We start from the raw sequence: 14,019 nt of genomic DNA, 5'->3' as shown, positions 1-14,019 counted from the left end.
GTGTCCCTGCCCGTGGCAGGAGCTGGATGAGCTTTAAGGTCCCTTCCAACCCAAACCAGTCTGTGATGACTTTGTGACAAACACGCGATTCTCCTGCCTGCTTTGCTTATTCACAGCGGTGGTTATCAGCTGCTCCCTGCTTACCGCCGAGCCTTCCCGCTCCCCGGGGCCCGCCGACCCCCGCCGCGACGGCTGATTGAAAATTCCAGGGTTTTTTCACTATTTTTTTCCTTTTCCCCCCATAAATAAGAACTTTGCCTCTGTAAACAGCCCGCGGAGCTCAGGAAAACACCCCCCTCACCCGCCCCAGGCCGTTCAGAGAGCTCGGCCACAGCTCTCCCGTCAGCGAACCCGCTCGCTGCCGCTCCACCGGTGCGGCCATGACGCCGAACGGGGCCATCAGCACCGCCGGATTGGATGTACCGAAAGGCACCGGAGGCGCTCCACCACCTCACACCGAGCCACTCACCCACGCCTGCCCCTCAGGGACCGCAGAGCCTCGGCGGCGGCAGCAACAACCCGCACCCCTACGGGCTCCAGAATAGAATTACCCGCCAAACCCGTCCCCGGGGCCCCGCCCCCGCGGCGCGCGCAGAAGGGGCGGGAAAAGGCCGGAGAGGACCGGCGCCGCCATGTTTGTCCCTGGCGCCCTGAAGCGGAAGGGGGTGTTCTTGCCCGCAAATAAGATGGCGGCCGCCTGCTGTGGCCCGGAAGCGGAAGTGGGCTCAGCCCCTCTCGGGAGGGGAGCGGGGCGGCCCGGCGCGGAGGTGGTGTAGCGGCCGCCATGGCGAACCGGACGGTGAAGGACGCGCACAGCATCCACGGGACTAACCCGCAGTACCTGGTGGAGAAGATTATCCGCACCCGCATCTACGAGTCTAAGTACTGGAAGGAGGAGTGCTTCGGCCTGACGGGTATGGAGGGCGGGCTGGAGCGGGAGGGGCCCGGCGCGGAGAAGAGCTAACCGCCCGTCCCTCTTGTAGCCGAGCTGGTGGTGGACAAGGCCATGGAGCTGAAGTACGTGGGGGGAGTCTATGGCGGGAACATTAAACCTACTCCGTTTTTATGCTTGACGCTGAAGATGCTGCAGATCCAGCCGGAAAAGGACATCATCGTGGAGTTCATAAAAAACGAGGACTTCAAGTAAGTTGGTGGCTTGATTTTTCCCTCTTTTGGTTGTTGTACTGAGTGAAATTAACCGAAACAGCCAGGGAAACCGCAGGGTATGTTTTAGCTGTTTGTGGGCCCTGATAAACTCTTCTTGCTAAAAGTATGGCTTTCCTGTTGTTGTCAAGATTGGTTTCCTGATCACCTTGTCGTGGGAACGCTTGCCTCTGTGCCATGGGGATAGAATACCTCCTGTTGATGTGCTGGGAATAGGATACCTCCACCCCAGGTATCTAGGATGAGGTGCATTAATGAGCCTTCAGTACCTAAAGGGGCTGACAAGGAATATGGAGGGACTTTTTACAAGGGCCTGTAGTAACAGGACAAGGGGGAATGGCTTTGAACTGACAGAGGGGAGATTGAGATTAGATATTAGGAATAAATTCTTCCCTGTGAGGGTGGCCCAGGGTGCCCAGAGAAGCTGTGGCTGCCCCATCCCTGGCAGTGTTCAAGGCCAGGTTGGACACAGGGGCTTGGAGCAAGCTGCTCTAGTGGAAGGTGTCCCTGCCTGTGGCAGGGGTTGGAACTGGATGAGCTTTAAGGTCCTTTCCAACACAAACCAGTCTCTGATTAAGGAAGCAATGTTCATCTAATTTTCCTTCAGCATTTTTGTCATCTTTGTGAGTGATAATGCACTAAAAATAAATTAGAAATATAGTATGTATATAATTGATATAATATATACCAATAATAATAATAATAATAAAGATGATGTATGTATAGTTGAGTATATAGATACTTATATGTATACTTCAGTACTGTAAGGAGACAATCTCAACTGTTATGTATTCTGTTTATTTCAGTGTACTGCTTTGCCTCAGAATCTTACAGGAAAAACGCTTATCTAAACTTCTAACTTTACCAAAAGCTGAGTTCCACAAACTGGTTTCATTTCAGGTATGTCCGAATGCTTGGTGCGCTGTACATGAGGCTGACAGGCACTGCCATTGATTGCTACAAGTACCTGGAACCACTGTACAACGACTATAGAAAAATAAAAAGTCAGAACAGAAATGGGGGTAAGCACTCCTGCTTGGTGGTGGGTTCTTAGTACCTCACAGGTGACCTGCTGTTAAGAACACACGTCCTGCTGGGTGGAGATAAATATTCTTTTTAGCAATATAAGCTTGAAAATTGTGGCATAACCACCTTTGTGAAAGCTTACTTTATTTATTCATTGTTTCAATAGCTGCTGGTCTCGCTGACTTACACAAATGGGAACTGCCTTGCTTATTTTGCTTTCCCCAAGTGCTTGTCTTTCCTATTGGGTACTGAAATGCAGTTCCATAAATACCAAAGCAAACACCGTCTGAGTGCTGTTTTAGCACTGTGAATCTGCTAATCCCAGCTGTGCAGTAATTTTCTTTTTGCAAGACAGGCCTAATGATTTTCCTCATCTTTGAGAAGGATTTTACAACTTGTTTGTACAGTCCACTTGACGTGAATTGTCTCAAGTGTTTCATCTTTACTCTAGCCACCAGTGTTCATCTTCTCTGTCTTTTCAATGTGATTTTTTTGCTCCCCCAGAATTTGAACTGATGCATGTGGATGAATTCATTGATGAATTACTCCACGAGGAACGTGTATGCGACATCATTCTGCCTCGATTACAGGTTTGGAAAAGTAGATGGTTATGGAATTGTTAACTGCATCAGATTCAGTGGTTGAATCAGCTGCTGGCTTGCTGTGTAAAACTGTGATACAGGCCCTTTCAGCACACAAGCTGCCTCCTCAGGTGTTTGTTCTTACTGGGGTTGAAGATAAAGTTGTAATTTCTCATAGAAACGATATGTCCTGGAAGAAGCTGAGCAACTTGAGCCTCGTGTCAGTGCTTTGGAAGAAGACATGGATGATGTAGAATCTAGCGAGGAGGAGGAGGAGGAAGACGAAAAGGTTGGTGAAGTATTTTGGGAAGGGATAGTTAAAGCTGGGGCTGGACCACTGCAAAACACTTTATGGCCTGTGAGAAATATTTGAGGGGAGACATCAGGAGGCTGCTTGCAACTCCTATCTCCCCCTTAATATATTTTCATATATGCTGCTTGTAAGTACTTGTTACACCTTGGAATGGTTCTCAAGTGCTCTGTGTTTGTCCACCTTTTCTGTCTCCTGAAATTCACAAATCTGGACCTGCTCTGTGTTAAATATATATTAGACAAATTGGTTTACATGCATGTATAATGTAGAAAACTAAAGGTGATGATGAAGGTTATGGTGATCGTCATAGTCAGTTCTGCTGGACTAATGAACAATCAGCAGTGAGAGGTGACTGTTAATTTCCACTTGGCAAGCTCAGGCATTACCACTCACTTCTGAGTATGAGAGACTTGAGGCTGGGGACACATCATCACAGGACTGGTGTAATTTATATTAATTGCTCAGAAATCTTTACTGCTTAAAAACTTGGCTGAAACAAAACCTCTTCCCTCCCTGCCATCGTTTCCAGCTGGAGCGAGTACCATCTCCTGACCACCGCAGAAGAGGCTATAGAGACCTGGATAAGCCTCGCAGATCTCCCGCTGTGCGGTACAGGCGGAGCCGGAGCAGGTCTCCAAGAAGGTGACGTGGCTCTTTTGGAGCAGTATTCTTACCTATAATACTGCAGATGGCTGGAGCAAAGCACAGGAGATGACAGTTCAGCCAGGATCTCTTACACCTCCCAATTCCTTCGTCTACTTTCTGAAGGAAGGAGCTGATGGTGCACTGTCACAGTCACCCTGTCTGCCTCTTTCTCTAGCCTGTAACTCTTGAACTTGCTGGTCAACTTTATTGGACGATACAGCAAAGATACTAAGGAGAACCAAATGCCTTGTTTTCCTGTAAGCTGCAGAGATAATCCAGTTAACAGTTCTTAAATAGTAAGTCAGAAAAAATCACTGACTGCGTTTGGTCACTGTATGGGCCAGCCCAGAAACCTGCGCAGCAGACCAAACACACACTGAGGACACAGGGGGAAGTGCAAGGGAAGCCCTGAACATTAAACAGCTGGTTCTGCTAATGATTTTTAGTGACACTTTCTTTTCTCCCCCAATCACAGGCGAAGCCGCTCTCCAAAGAGAAGAAGGTAGTATTTTACTCTATTATTTAATCTTAGCATGTGTGCATTTTAGTATGGCTCTCTTAAAAGCTTCCTCTCTCTCAGCCCATCGCCACGCCGAGAGAGGCATCGCAGCAAAAGTCCGAGGCGACACCGGAGCAGATCCAGGGAGAGGCGGCACAGATCGAGATCTAAATCTCCAGGTAGTTTTGTCACTCACACATTAACTCTGGCAAGTCTTTATCAGTAGAACATCCACTGCAAGAAGTCAAGGTATCAGGAAGGTGGCATAGGTGCTTAATCTGGCTCATAAAACTGCTGATTAAGTGAAAGCACAGCTGGAGAACTCCTTTAATACATGCAAAATTGCCTTGAGTAACTTTTTCAGCTAAACCAGGAGGTTAATTTGAGTGCATAATTAAGAGTGGGGTTGCTCTGGCATTATCTAGGACACTTGGTCACTAGAAACAGATTGCATGAGCAAAACAAGAAAGAATTCAGGGTCTATGGAAGTAACACTTTTTTTATCTCCTAGGTCATCATCGTAGTCACAGACACAGAAGTCATTCCAAATCACCTGAAAGGTAAAGGCTTGGCTTGTTTCTTAAGGGTGTGTGTACTGCTGTAGGACCTCTCACTTGTCATTTAATCTTGCCAACTGAAGGTCTTCTTACAGTGTTAGAAATCAGGTATTTCATAACAGTTCCCTTGGTATTGCAGTCAAGTCACACTGTCCATATTTGACCACAGAAACCACCACTTAATACTGGTCTTTCCACAGTTCCTAGTACTGTGTCATGTGGCCTTTCTCTTTTTCTGCTTCAGATCTAAGAAAAGTCACAAGAAGAGTCGGCGAGGGAATGAATAACAAACTAAATGCAGCCCACAGTTCAGGGACCTTGAACTGCAGTCAAATACTGTCCTATGTGCATTATGGGACAGCTGGATATGTACTGGCTGCTTTAGCAGTCCATTCCCTTATTCCTCCTCCTGTACAAGTCTTGTTTGTTTGTTTTTAACTAAAAGAAAGGTAAGGACATTTTTTATGTAGCTGTGTATTCTCATGATAGAATTTGAGGTCTCTTTTTAAATTGTTTTTCTCAAGGCCTGTAAAAAAACAGTGAAGGGCAATAAAAAAAATGGGGCTTTTGTCTTTAGACCTTCCTTGCTGTTTCTTTCATTATACTTTGTTTTGTTGAAACTGGCTTCATTCTCGAATAAGGTGCCAAGGTGAGAGTATGTTCAAGTTACAGACACTGAAGAGCTACCAGCCTGAATGATTTCAAACCTCCAGTACAGGAAAGAAACGAAGACTGTCCTAATCCCGTGTGTCTGCTAAAAGCAAGAGTTAAACAACTCTCCCACACCCAAAAGAATCAGTAACAGCTACGTAAGAATCACCCTTAGTTCTAACACTGTCAGACAGTTTAGAAGCTTCAAGTAGTACAAAACACTGCAACTGTTTAGGCAACAGGTCACCTGCTGTACTTAAAGACAGTAAGCCACTACTGTGAGCATAGCTCATGGCCTACGTGTGACACAACGTGGCACAATTAGGCTCAGCTCTACCTTCTCTCAATGAATTTAGCATTCAGCAAGTCTCACGTCTTTCAAATAGAGAATCATTAAGCTCCTATTCCAGTTACAGTTCTCAGTACATTTAATTACGTATTGCTGGAAATCAGTTGTTAACCCCCTTGTGTTAATACGAGTTAATAAGGTGACCTTATTAGTGTATATAAATATATAAAGGGGGAGTGTCACGAGGATGGAGCCAGGCTCTTCTCAGTGGCAAACAATGATAGGACAAGGGGTAATGGATACAAACTGGAACACAAGAGGTTCCACTTAAACTTGAGAAGAAACTTCTTCTCAGTGAGGGTGACAGAACACTGGAACAGGCTGCCCAGGGAGGTTGTGGAGTCCCCTTCTCTGGAGACATTCAAAACCCACCTGGACACATTCCTGTGTAACCTTATCTAGGTGTTCCTGCTCTGGCAGGGGGATTGGACTAGATGATCTTCTGAGGTCCCTTTCAATCTCTAACATACTGTGATACTGTGTACCATCCCTTTATTCATAGTCTTGCTTTGAGAGCAGGGATGACAAGTTTAGCTCCTGAACACTCCATTTAATTGACATTTACAGTGTTGACAACACAAGAAGTAATATGGAAAAGTCCCTTTCAAATTACCTCATGGCAGAGCCCAACTTGCAAAGTTCATGAACACAAAAGCAGGTATACTCTTCCCCCTCAAGTGTTTCACACTACACACAGTGGCTATGAACAGCACGTGCAACCGCAGCAGCATGGGGAAAACCCGATCTACTGCTGGTAGGACTTGTTAAAGCTGCTCACCTTTCATCTCTTCTTTGAGATACCTGAATTAAAGCCCTTTTTATTATCCAGGTTTCCTGATGCCAGTTAGATGCAAGCATGCATACAAACAGGGAAGAGGAAAAAGTCTTCTGTCCTTTTTTTTTTGCAGTTTTATTTTTCTTTTAAAAAGGTTTTTGGCACTACATCGTTCTGTAAAGAATAGAAGTGACAAATCTTTAAACACATGAAATCCCCTTCTAATTTTATTCTTTGTTTTTAGAACAATATATATAAAGTCTGAAGCAACCAAAGTATGAATACAGCTAATAGAAAATAAAGAACTTAATTTTAAAAATTCTCTCTCTTTACAGTTTATCAAGATAAACCAAAACACAATTCCCCTTAAAAATAGGGTAATAAAATAGATGAAATTTGTATCACTCGGCTTCGTGATACGAGTAAAAACTATAGTTCATATCTATGTACAAATGATACAGTTTAAAAACAGTCTTAAATAATCTTGTATCTAAACACGTTGCATTAAGGTTTTAAATCAGAACCTGAATTTCTTCCTCCCCTCCTCCCCCCGCCCGCCCCAATCCCACTGAATTTCACTTTTTCTGTTGAATGTAATTCAGATTCAAGTGTGGGTGTCCTTGAGACAGAAGCGAGAACCGCTGGTTACTCTGCATCAGTGGACCAGCTAAAAGAAAATGGATTACAATTACTTCAGCAACTTAAATATATTTAACAGTGCTTGGCTATATTCAATGTACTAGTCTTACTTAGAAATAAATAGAAATAAAGCCATTTACTAGCCTGACACAAATGCTATCTGCACAACTAACCCATTTAATGGGACAATGCAGTAATTACTTTCATCCTGGCTGCAAAATTCCCTCACCATCATCAAGACATCATTTTGGTGCATTGCTTTAGTTACTTAACAAACAGAATCTGGGTCTCACTTGGACACCTTGCTACAGCAAATGGATTTTGGAAAACAGATTTGGTGCCAGTATCTCTCATTTTAGACCAGGTGACCCAACTACATGTCAATTGCAGGACTCTCTGTAAAACTTGGGTATAGTTTCTCTTTTGGTGGAGCCAAAGGTGGTCTTCCTACACCCTGCCAGATGCTGAACACACCTTTACCACTCACTAGCATCAGAAAGAGTCAGTCCTTCAGAGCACCGCAAGGAACTGAACCTGACCTAACCGCCATTAGTGCTGCCCTGACTGCACCCGGGCTGGGCTGGCTGACTCCAGAGGCCCCTTGCAACCTGGATTATTGTCTGGTCTTAGCAAGTTTGTATCTATTTAAGTTATTCCCACAAGAAAAGGAATTAGGACAAAAAAATTCTCCATTTTAACATGTCCGGGGCAAATCATCTTAACCTCTATTGAAGCAGAGATGGCTCTACAGTGAGACAGCAGCAGTGAAGAAGAGGCAACAGACTGCAGACTGGCTCAGATCTCAGATTTTGATATAACCCCATCCCTCCCACAATGATTTTCATCCATCCATCCATCTATCCATACAGGAAGCTGAAGCGTTGATTTGACTCTTGGATTCATTATGGTTCCAGGGAGCCTAGCAATTAAAACATGATTCCTTGGCTTTTAAAGCCTTTGAGACAGTAAAGAGACATGTTGCATGAGCTGTTGATTCATATACTAATTCTAGTACCTTGAGGGTAGAAAGGTTTGCTCGGTGGGTAGCTGGCATTTCCCTGCTGCATGTAGTTCTGAGGCATATTGTAAGGCCACGCTCCTCGGAGGAGAGGAAAATGGGTAGGGGTCCCATGGTCCCAAGGGACAGAAGGAGGGTTCATTTTACCAAACTGTCCTTGGAAACCCTGATCTAGTTTTCAATTGAAAGGGAAAAGCACATTGCAAGTTGAAATAATTAAACAGTAAGTCACAAATACAGTTTACATCTTAAATAACAATTTGCAGGGGACTTATTGAGATTAGTCTGATGTGCTACTCTTGCTCTTTTTAAAACATACATCAGTAAAAATTACCACCTAAATTACTTTGTTATTCACTAGAACAGAATTTATTGGGGAGAAAGGCAGACGATGAATCAGTATTAAAATCAAGACCTACAATTTCACTATTCCTATGTCATTCTTGTGATGAAAAACACAAGGGCTGAACAATGTTACTAATATCTGATCCCACAATGATATTCACTATCACTGACATAGCTGTGACACAAAAGCTATTATCCTACTGCAAGAAATCTTGGATGTACACTGGAATTCCACTAATTCTTGTATGCTTAAGAAACTTGGTATCTAGGTCATCGAACCAACTTAAAATAGACTTTTACAAAGGAAAATTAAAGCTTTTTAAGTAAGTACATAAATTGTAACTATTCTATTTGTAAATCGGGTATTACTGCAGCATTAAGTATGAGAAATCAAGCATCCAAGGAGTCAGGACACACAACAGCTGACAGCAAATGCTATATTCATAGCTCCCAATTTTGTAAGACAATTAGCAATGCCTGCTAATTTAAATACCTCATCAATGTCCATTTAAAAATGAATAAAGACATGTAAGTAACTATCCTTCAGCGTATCAGCTCCCCTGCAGACAGACTTCCATTAAATAAAAGGGACATGTTTATATAATAAAACATGGATCATGGCTCTGGAGTGTGCATGAAAAAAAGTTGTCTGTAACTTCTAACAGGCTGGTTTCTGATCAATTGTCTGCTGAAAACAAAGCTCCTCCTTCCAAGTCAGTGAAAGAATGTGAGGAAAGCCAGTTTCCATGAACCTAAGTGTTCTCAAATATCCCAAGCAAGTAAGAAAGCAAGCTTCAGAGCACACAGCTCATCGCTATATGTGCCTTCCCAGCCACCCCACCTTAATGGCATCTAAGCCAAACAGGAAACAAAACTGATTTAAATACAAAGAGGAAAAATACTGGAACTGGGAACTAGGGAAAGGAATGTGGCAAGATTGGAAATAGATGGAAGTTGAGCAACTGGGGGGGAAAAAATACTGTGACTGAGAGTACAAGAGAACTGAGAAACCTGTGCAGGCACGACAACAGTGGAAGCAAACAGACTGAGAGCAAAAGGAAAAGGGACTGACTGATGAGAAACGGGATGTGTTGAGGGAGAATGGAGCAGAAACTAGATCTAGGGAGCCTCTCTGAAAGAAAGCAGCTACTTGGGTAACAAGATTTGGACTGGAAGGAGCTGCTTTGAGAAAGTAAGAGCAGGGGGTGGACATGGAGGAGGGGACAGATGCTCCTGGACAGAGGATTAAGATCAGAAATGGAGAGATAGGGGCAAAGCCCACTGAAGGCACAAAAACCACTGGGAGCAGTTTCTGTATCCCCTAGAATATATTCTCCACAGAGCTCTGAACAGAACAAGAATCTCCAGCATTTCAACAAATATCTACAACTTGCTGGTGAGTTATACCTCATCCAATGCCCTTGGCTCAGCTGAAAATCTGCTGTTGCTGTCAGTTGCCTTATCAGTTCAGAGAAAGGCTGTGCAGGATGATCAACATTTCCACCTCGTGGTGAGCAGCTGCATCAGTACATTGTATGATAGGTATAGTTTTTTAAACATAGGAGAAGTTACACACTCGGAATAAATCAGAAGACCATTATAATAAAGGTCACAGTTAAAATTTAGGGGCTGCCATGGTTTCTACTGCACAGAAAACTGTATGGGCTTTAATCACAATATACTGCTTTTCTCAGCCTCAAGCACACAAATGTACTTGGCTTTGGCATGAGGCAAAAGGCTGTTGCCCACTTTGTTGCAGGGAGAATCTATGAAGTATTTTCAGGAAACAACATTGACATTATGGTGGTTAAAAGTGTCTAAGATCATGTTATACTGCACTCAGTGCAAGGAGGCAATATTCAACTTGCACTAACATAATTCTGCCAGTCTCTAAGTTTGTAGCTGCAGTCTCAGCACGCTCCTAATAAACTACCTAACGCAAACAGAAGCATAGTCAACAGAAACATGCTTTAGGCTCAGACAATTATTAGACCATTTCTCAGTTGAATGCATGATTTCTCATGTCTTGCACAGCCACTAATGGCAGACAGGACCAATGCTTAAAAGTTACAATGATCAAACACACCTGATTTTTTTTCCTATGAAAATATTAAGACAGTGAAGGTGATGACTTAGTTTCTTAAGCATCTTATTTGTAATATCAAACAAGTTGAAAAAGTTAGCTGTTTCTGTAACACTTAATACTTGTACACAAAGTGCGAGAGGTTTGATACAACAGAGAAGAGTTACCTGAATTCCCCACAGTGCCATTGTTCACCAGTGAGTTTGGAGTCACAGGATTGTGCCAGTGTCCCTCATGAGAAGTGCTGGGGATTCCCATGGGCCTGGCAGCAGGCTGTGCAAAGATGATACTGGGATCATTCAAGCTTACACTGCTCTGGTTATTTGGGGTGCTGCTGCTGCCAGATCTCATAGAAAATGGAACATTTGTAGAATGAGCAGGGTTACCCGGTGCAGAGTGAATAACGGGCCCATGAATAGGCCAAGAAGTGTTGGGAAGCTGAATTTGGTGGTGATGGTGCATCTGAAGTAGTCCCAGGTTATGCAAGGTGGAATACTGACCTGGGGGAGATTGGGGAAAGTTAAACAAAGGCAGCTGGACCTGATGGGGTGGCTGTGCACCCTGCTGTGGTTGCGGAACGTGCTTAGACTGGGATATTGGTTGTGGCTGAGTCTGGTTAATGGAGGCTGGCTGAGAGGAATTCTGTGTAAATTGTTGAGGTTGTGGAGAGTAAGATGACTGATGCGAATCAGACTGGAGGGGAAAAAAAAGTATGTATTTCTGATTAGTTCACTAGCTATTTAATGGTGTTTAATAAGCACTCACTGTATTAGACTATGCATAAAAAAAGGCAAAGCACTCCCCAGCAACACCCCAAATACTGTGCCCAAGCTCCTGCTGGTTTAAGTAAGTACAGTTAGACTGACACTGATTTTCACCATCAGATAATTTGGTCTGTTAATGTGGCACATCCCAGAAACATCATTCTGAGCAAACATTAGCCCCAGGCTCTTCACTAGACTCCTCACACATCTGTTTCTGGTTTTTAATCATTGTCTTCCCCACCCTACTTATTTACAGCCCAGAATCTCATAACTCATTACCTTACCTCTAAATAGAGTGGTTCTTATTACTACAGACACTTTTTAAAGTCATTACAAAGTAAGTTCCTAATATTTAATTTTTATTTAATCTGTTAAACAAGAAATTGAAACTCCAAACCCCCAGTTTCAACCTCCATATCCTGATGTTAGGCCATGGCTAAAAGCACAGAAATAGCAGTTACTACCTTGCAGAGCTCTTACAAAGCTTTCCCTTTCACCAGCAACAGAAACAGGCATGAACCTATTTCATCTCTCTGGTATTGCAACTAAGTAGAGAAGCACTTCAAGAGCTGAGGTGGCTCGGAAAAGAGTTCCTCTCTTTATTGGCCAAAATTTATTACCAGTGTCTGGATTAAGCCAATCTGGCTTTAAGTACTGAAACAAGATAGTGATGCCATCAAGACAGATGTCTCCAGAGGGAAATACAAGTGACTGACAGCTACCTAAACCAAAGATGATTACCTGAATCTCAGATCTCAACTCCCCCTGGAGTTGCTTGTCTCCCTCCATAAATTACAGTCAGCTCAGCTTCAAGTAACTCAGCTGCTGGCAAACATCTTTAGTTAAAGGTCTCTGCAGCTTGTCACTATCCATGACTGCTTGCCTGTCTGTTTAAACTGGCAGTCACTCGTCTTCCATAACGCTTTTCAGCGTGTTCCTTACAGCAGCATGCTGTGTGTCTGTCTGGGCAAAAGATGAAGCCCAGAAACTGGGACTGCTCCCTGCTGCTGTTCCAACTGTTCCAGTATGAGTGTCTCCTATGCCTTCCTATCAAACCAGGACAAGAAGGTAAAACCTGGGATTTGAAAGACAATAACTAGTTTAACAGCTTAAATGTTTTAAAAATAGAGCACACGCACTGATTACAGCCTTCCAGCAAACATTAAACCACCACAAGCATTCCCTGAACATGCCAGCAGCAGGAGAGATGTTAAGCTCTAGACTCTTGGTGTGCTTCCACACTCCTGCTTTTCCTTTTCTTTCCCCACTAACATTCCTCTTCCCATTCTCCTCAAATAATCCCAGGACAGCACATATTCACCAAGAAATCCTGGACAAATGACAACCATGCAACACACAAATACAGAGCCTGTGACCTCCATATGACATACGAATGTGCACATGCAGTAGGTCTGGTGTGCATGATGTGCCTGACTGCACCCGCATGTCCAGCTTCAGTTTCCCAAGCAGAAATAGAAGGCTCCTACAGAGACACTCCTGTGTCATGTGATAGCATGGTGGCAGTTCAGCCTTTTGCTTAGATTAGGGCTGTATCAGTCCCTCATTAACAGAACATCATAGTAAAAATGACTCCATAAAGTCTGTTACTGGAGGAAACATTCCAATAAATGCTTGCTTATCAGTTAGGAAATACTCCATACCTAAAGTAGTAAACTGAACAAAGAGCATTTGTGATCAGCAGCCCTGATTACTGTTTGCTTACTTGCCATCTTCATTAGCAGGCATGTGTTTCTCTGAATAATATCTTCAAATTAATCAATTTCTGCTGTATCCTGTACTCCAAAACACAATAAATGCCAACAGCTGTATTTGCTCAAATAGCCAGGTTAAACATATGTTATCTAATTCTATAGCAACCTCAACAAATTCTAGAGCAAACTACTAAAATTTGTGCTTTTGTGTGCTCCGGCAGATTTGTGCCTGTGAGACATCTGGAATGAAAGTACAATTCATCTGTGTTCCCTGCCTGTTCATGACAGTGCCTTTATACAGTTCTCTTAGACCACAGAGAATCATGACAGTCACAAACCTAAGCATGCTAACAATGAGCTCTGTTTTACCTCCTTTAGTAACCTCAGAATAATGAAGCACGAGACTCCAAAAGGCAACCTAGCTTAAATCTCAAAGACAGTGAAGTTGGCCTTTCGGAACTGCAATTTCTCAGATGAAATTTGACGATTTGTTTCTGTACTGATAGATCACAAATGCTCTCCAAGAGACATGACATTATAGATATTATACACATTATAAATCGAAGTTTCATTAACTGGCAGAGTGCAATGTTGTCATTATCAAGTCCAGAATCTGTTGAGAAAACCCTGTGCAAACCTGTTCCTAGCATGGCTCAGGATCGCTGGTTTGCTACAGCTTGCTTACTTCAGTACTATAGCTAATTGGAACTTACACATTCTGATGACTGTCTAGTGCGCAGGGGTCGTTCTGCTTGTTGTTGACCCACAGCCACTAGCTGTGAATTTACCATGCTTCGGACCAACTGGGTGCCTAATCAAGGAAAGAAAATGTTAATAAACCCCACAAGGTTATGGATGACAGAACAATGAACACAGAACTGGAGTCAGCAATCCCTTA

The 14,019-nt window shown here is 43.3% G+C and overlaps 2 protein-coding genes across 3 annotated transcripts in view; one reads left to right on the top strand and one right to left on the bottom strand.

The window, feature by feature from the left end:
• Positions 1 to 676: 676 nt before the first annotated feature.
• Positions 677 to 5,368, top strand: PRPF38A (pre-mRNA processing factor 38A). Its single transcript, XM_080624263.1, has 10 exons — positions 677 to 914; positions 984 to 1,143; positions 2,065 to 2,186; positions 2,695 to 2,780; positions 2,950 to 3,060; positions 3,614 to 3,726; positions 4,205 to 4,231; positions 4,310 to 4,407; positions 4,740 to 4,788; positions 5,030 to 5,368. Exons 1-10 carry the CDS (start codon positions 785 to 787, stop codon positions 5,070 to 5,072), a joined length of 939 nt encoding a protein of 312 aa, XP_080480389.1. The 5' UTR covers positions 677 to 784; the 3' UTR covers positions 5,073 to 5,368.
• A 761-nt stretch (positions 5,369 to 6,129) lies between these two features.
• Positions 6,130 to 14,019, bottom strand: part of TUT4 (terminal uridylyl transferase 4) — a 48,937-nt gene continuing 41,047 nt past the window's right edge. Inside the window, exons 27-30 of one of the 2 annotated variants that reach the window (XM_080622982.1) lie at positions 13,835 to 13,932; positions 10,813 to 11,338; positions 8,215 to 8,388; positions 6,130 to 7,227 (exon numbers count right to left, since the gene is read on the bottom strand). In XM_080622982.1, coding sequence (XP_080479108.1) covers positions 7,136 to 7,227; positions 8,215 to 8,388; positions 10,813 to 11,338; positions 13,835 to 13,932 — 890 coding nt within the window. In that variant the 3' untranslated portion in view covers positions 6,130 to 7,135. The remainder of the gene's footprint in view (positions 7,228 to 8,214; positions 8,389 to 10,812; positions 11,339 to 13,834; positions 13,933 to 14,019) is intronic. The other variant, XM_080622983.1, reaches the window with a different exon arrangement.

Source organism: Psittacula echo (assembly GCF_963264785.1).
Source record: "Psittacula echo genome assembly, chromosome: 7".
In the NCBI taxonomy this organism is placed as follows: domain Eukaryota; kingdom Metazoa; phylum Chordata; class Aves; order Psittaciformes; family Psittacidae; genus Psittacula; species Psittacula echo.
This window is presented reverse-complemented; position numbering and strand designations above follow the sequence as displayed.

Coding starts and splice junctions, on each gene's coding strand:
- PRPF38A (XM_080624263.1), top strand. CDS start 785: ATGGCGAACCGGACGGTGAAGGACGCGCACAGCATCCACGGGACTAAC. Junction 2,781..2,949: donor TCATTCTGCCTCGATTACAG/GTTTGGAAAAGT, acceptor AATTTCTCATAG/AAACGATATGTCCTGGAAGA. Junction 3,061..3,613: donor AGGAGGAGGAAGACGAAAAG/GTTGGTGAAGTA, acceptor CATCGTTTCCAG/CTGGAGCGAGTACCATCTCC.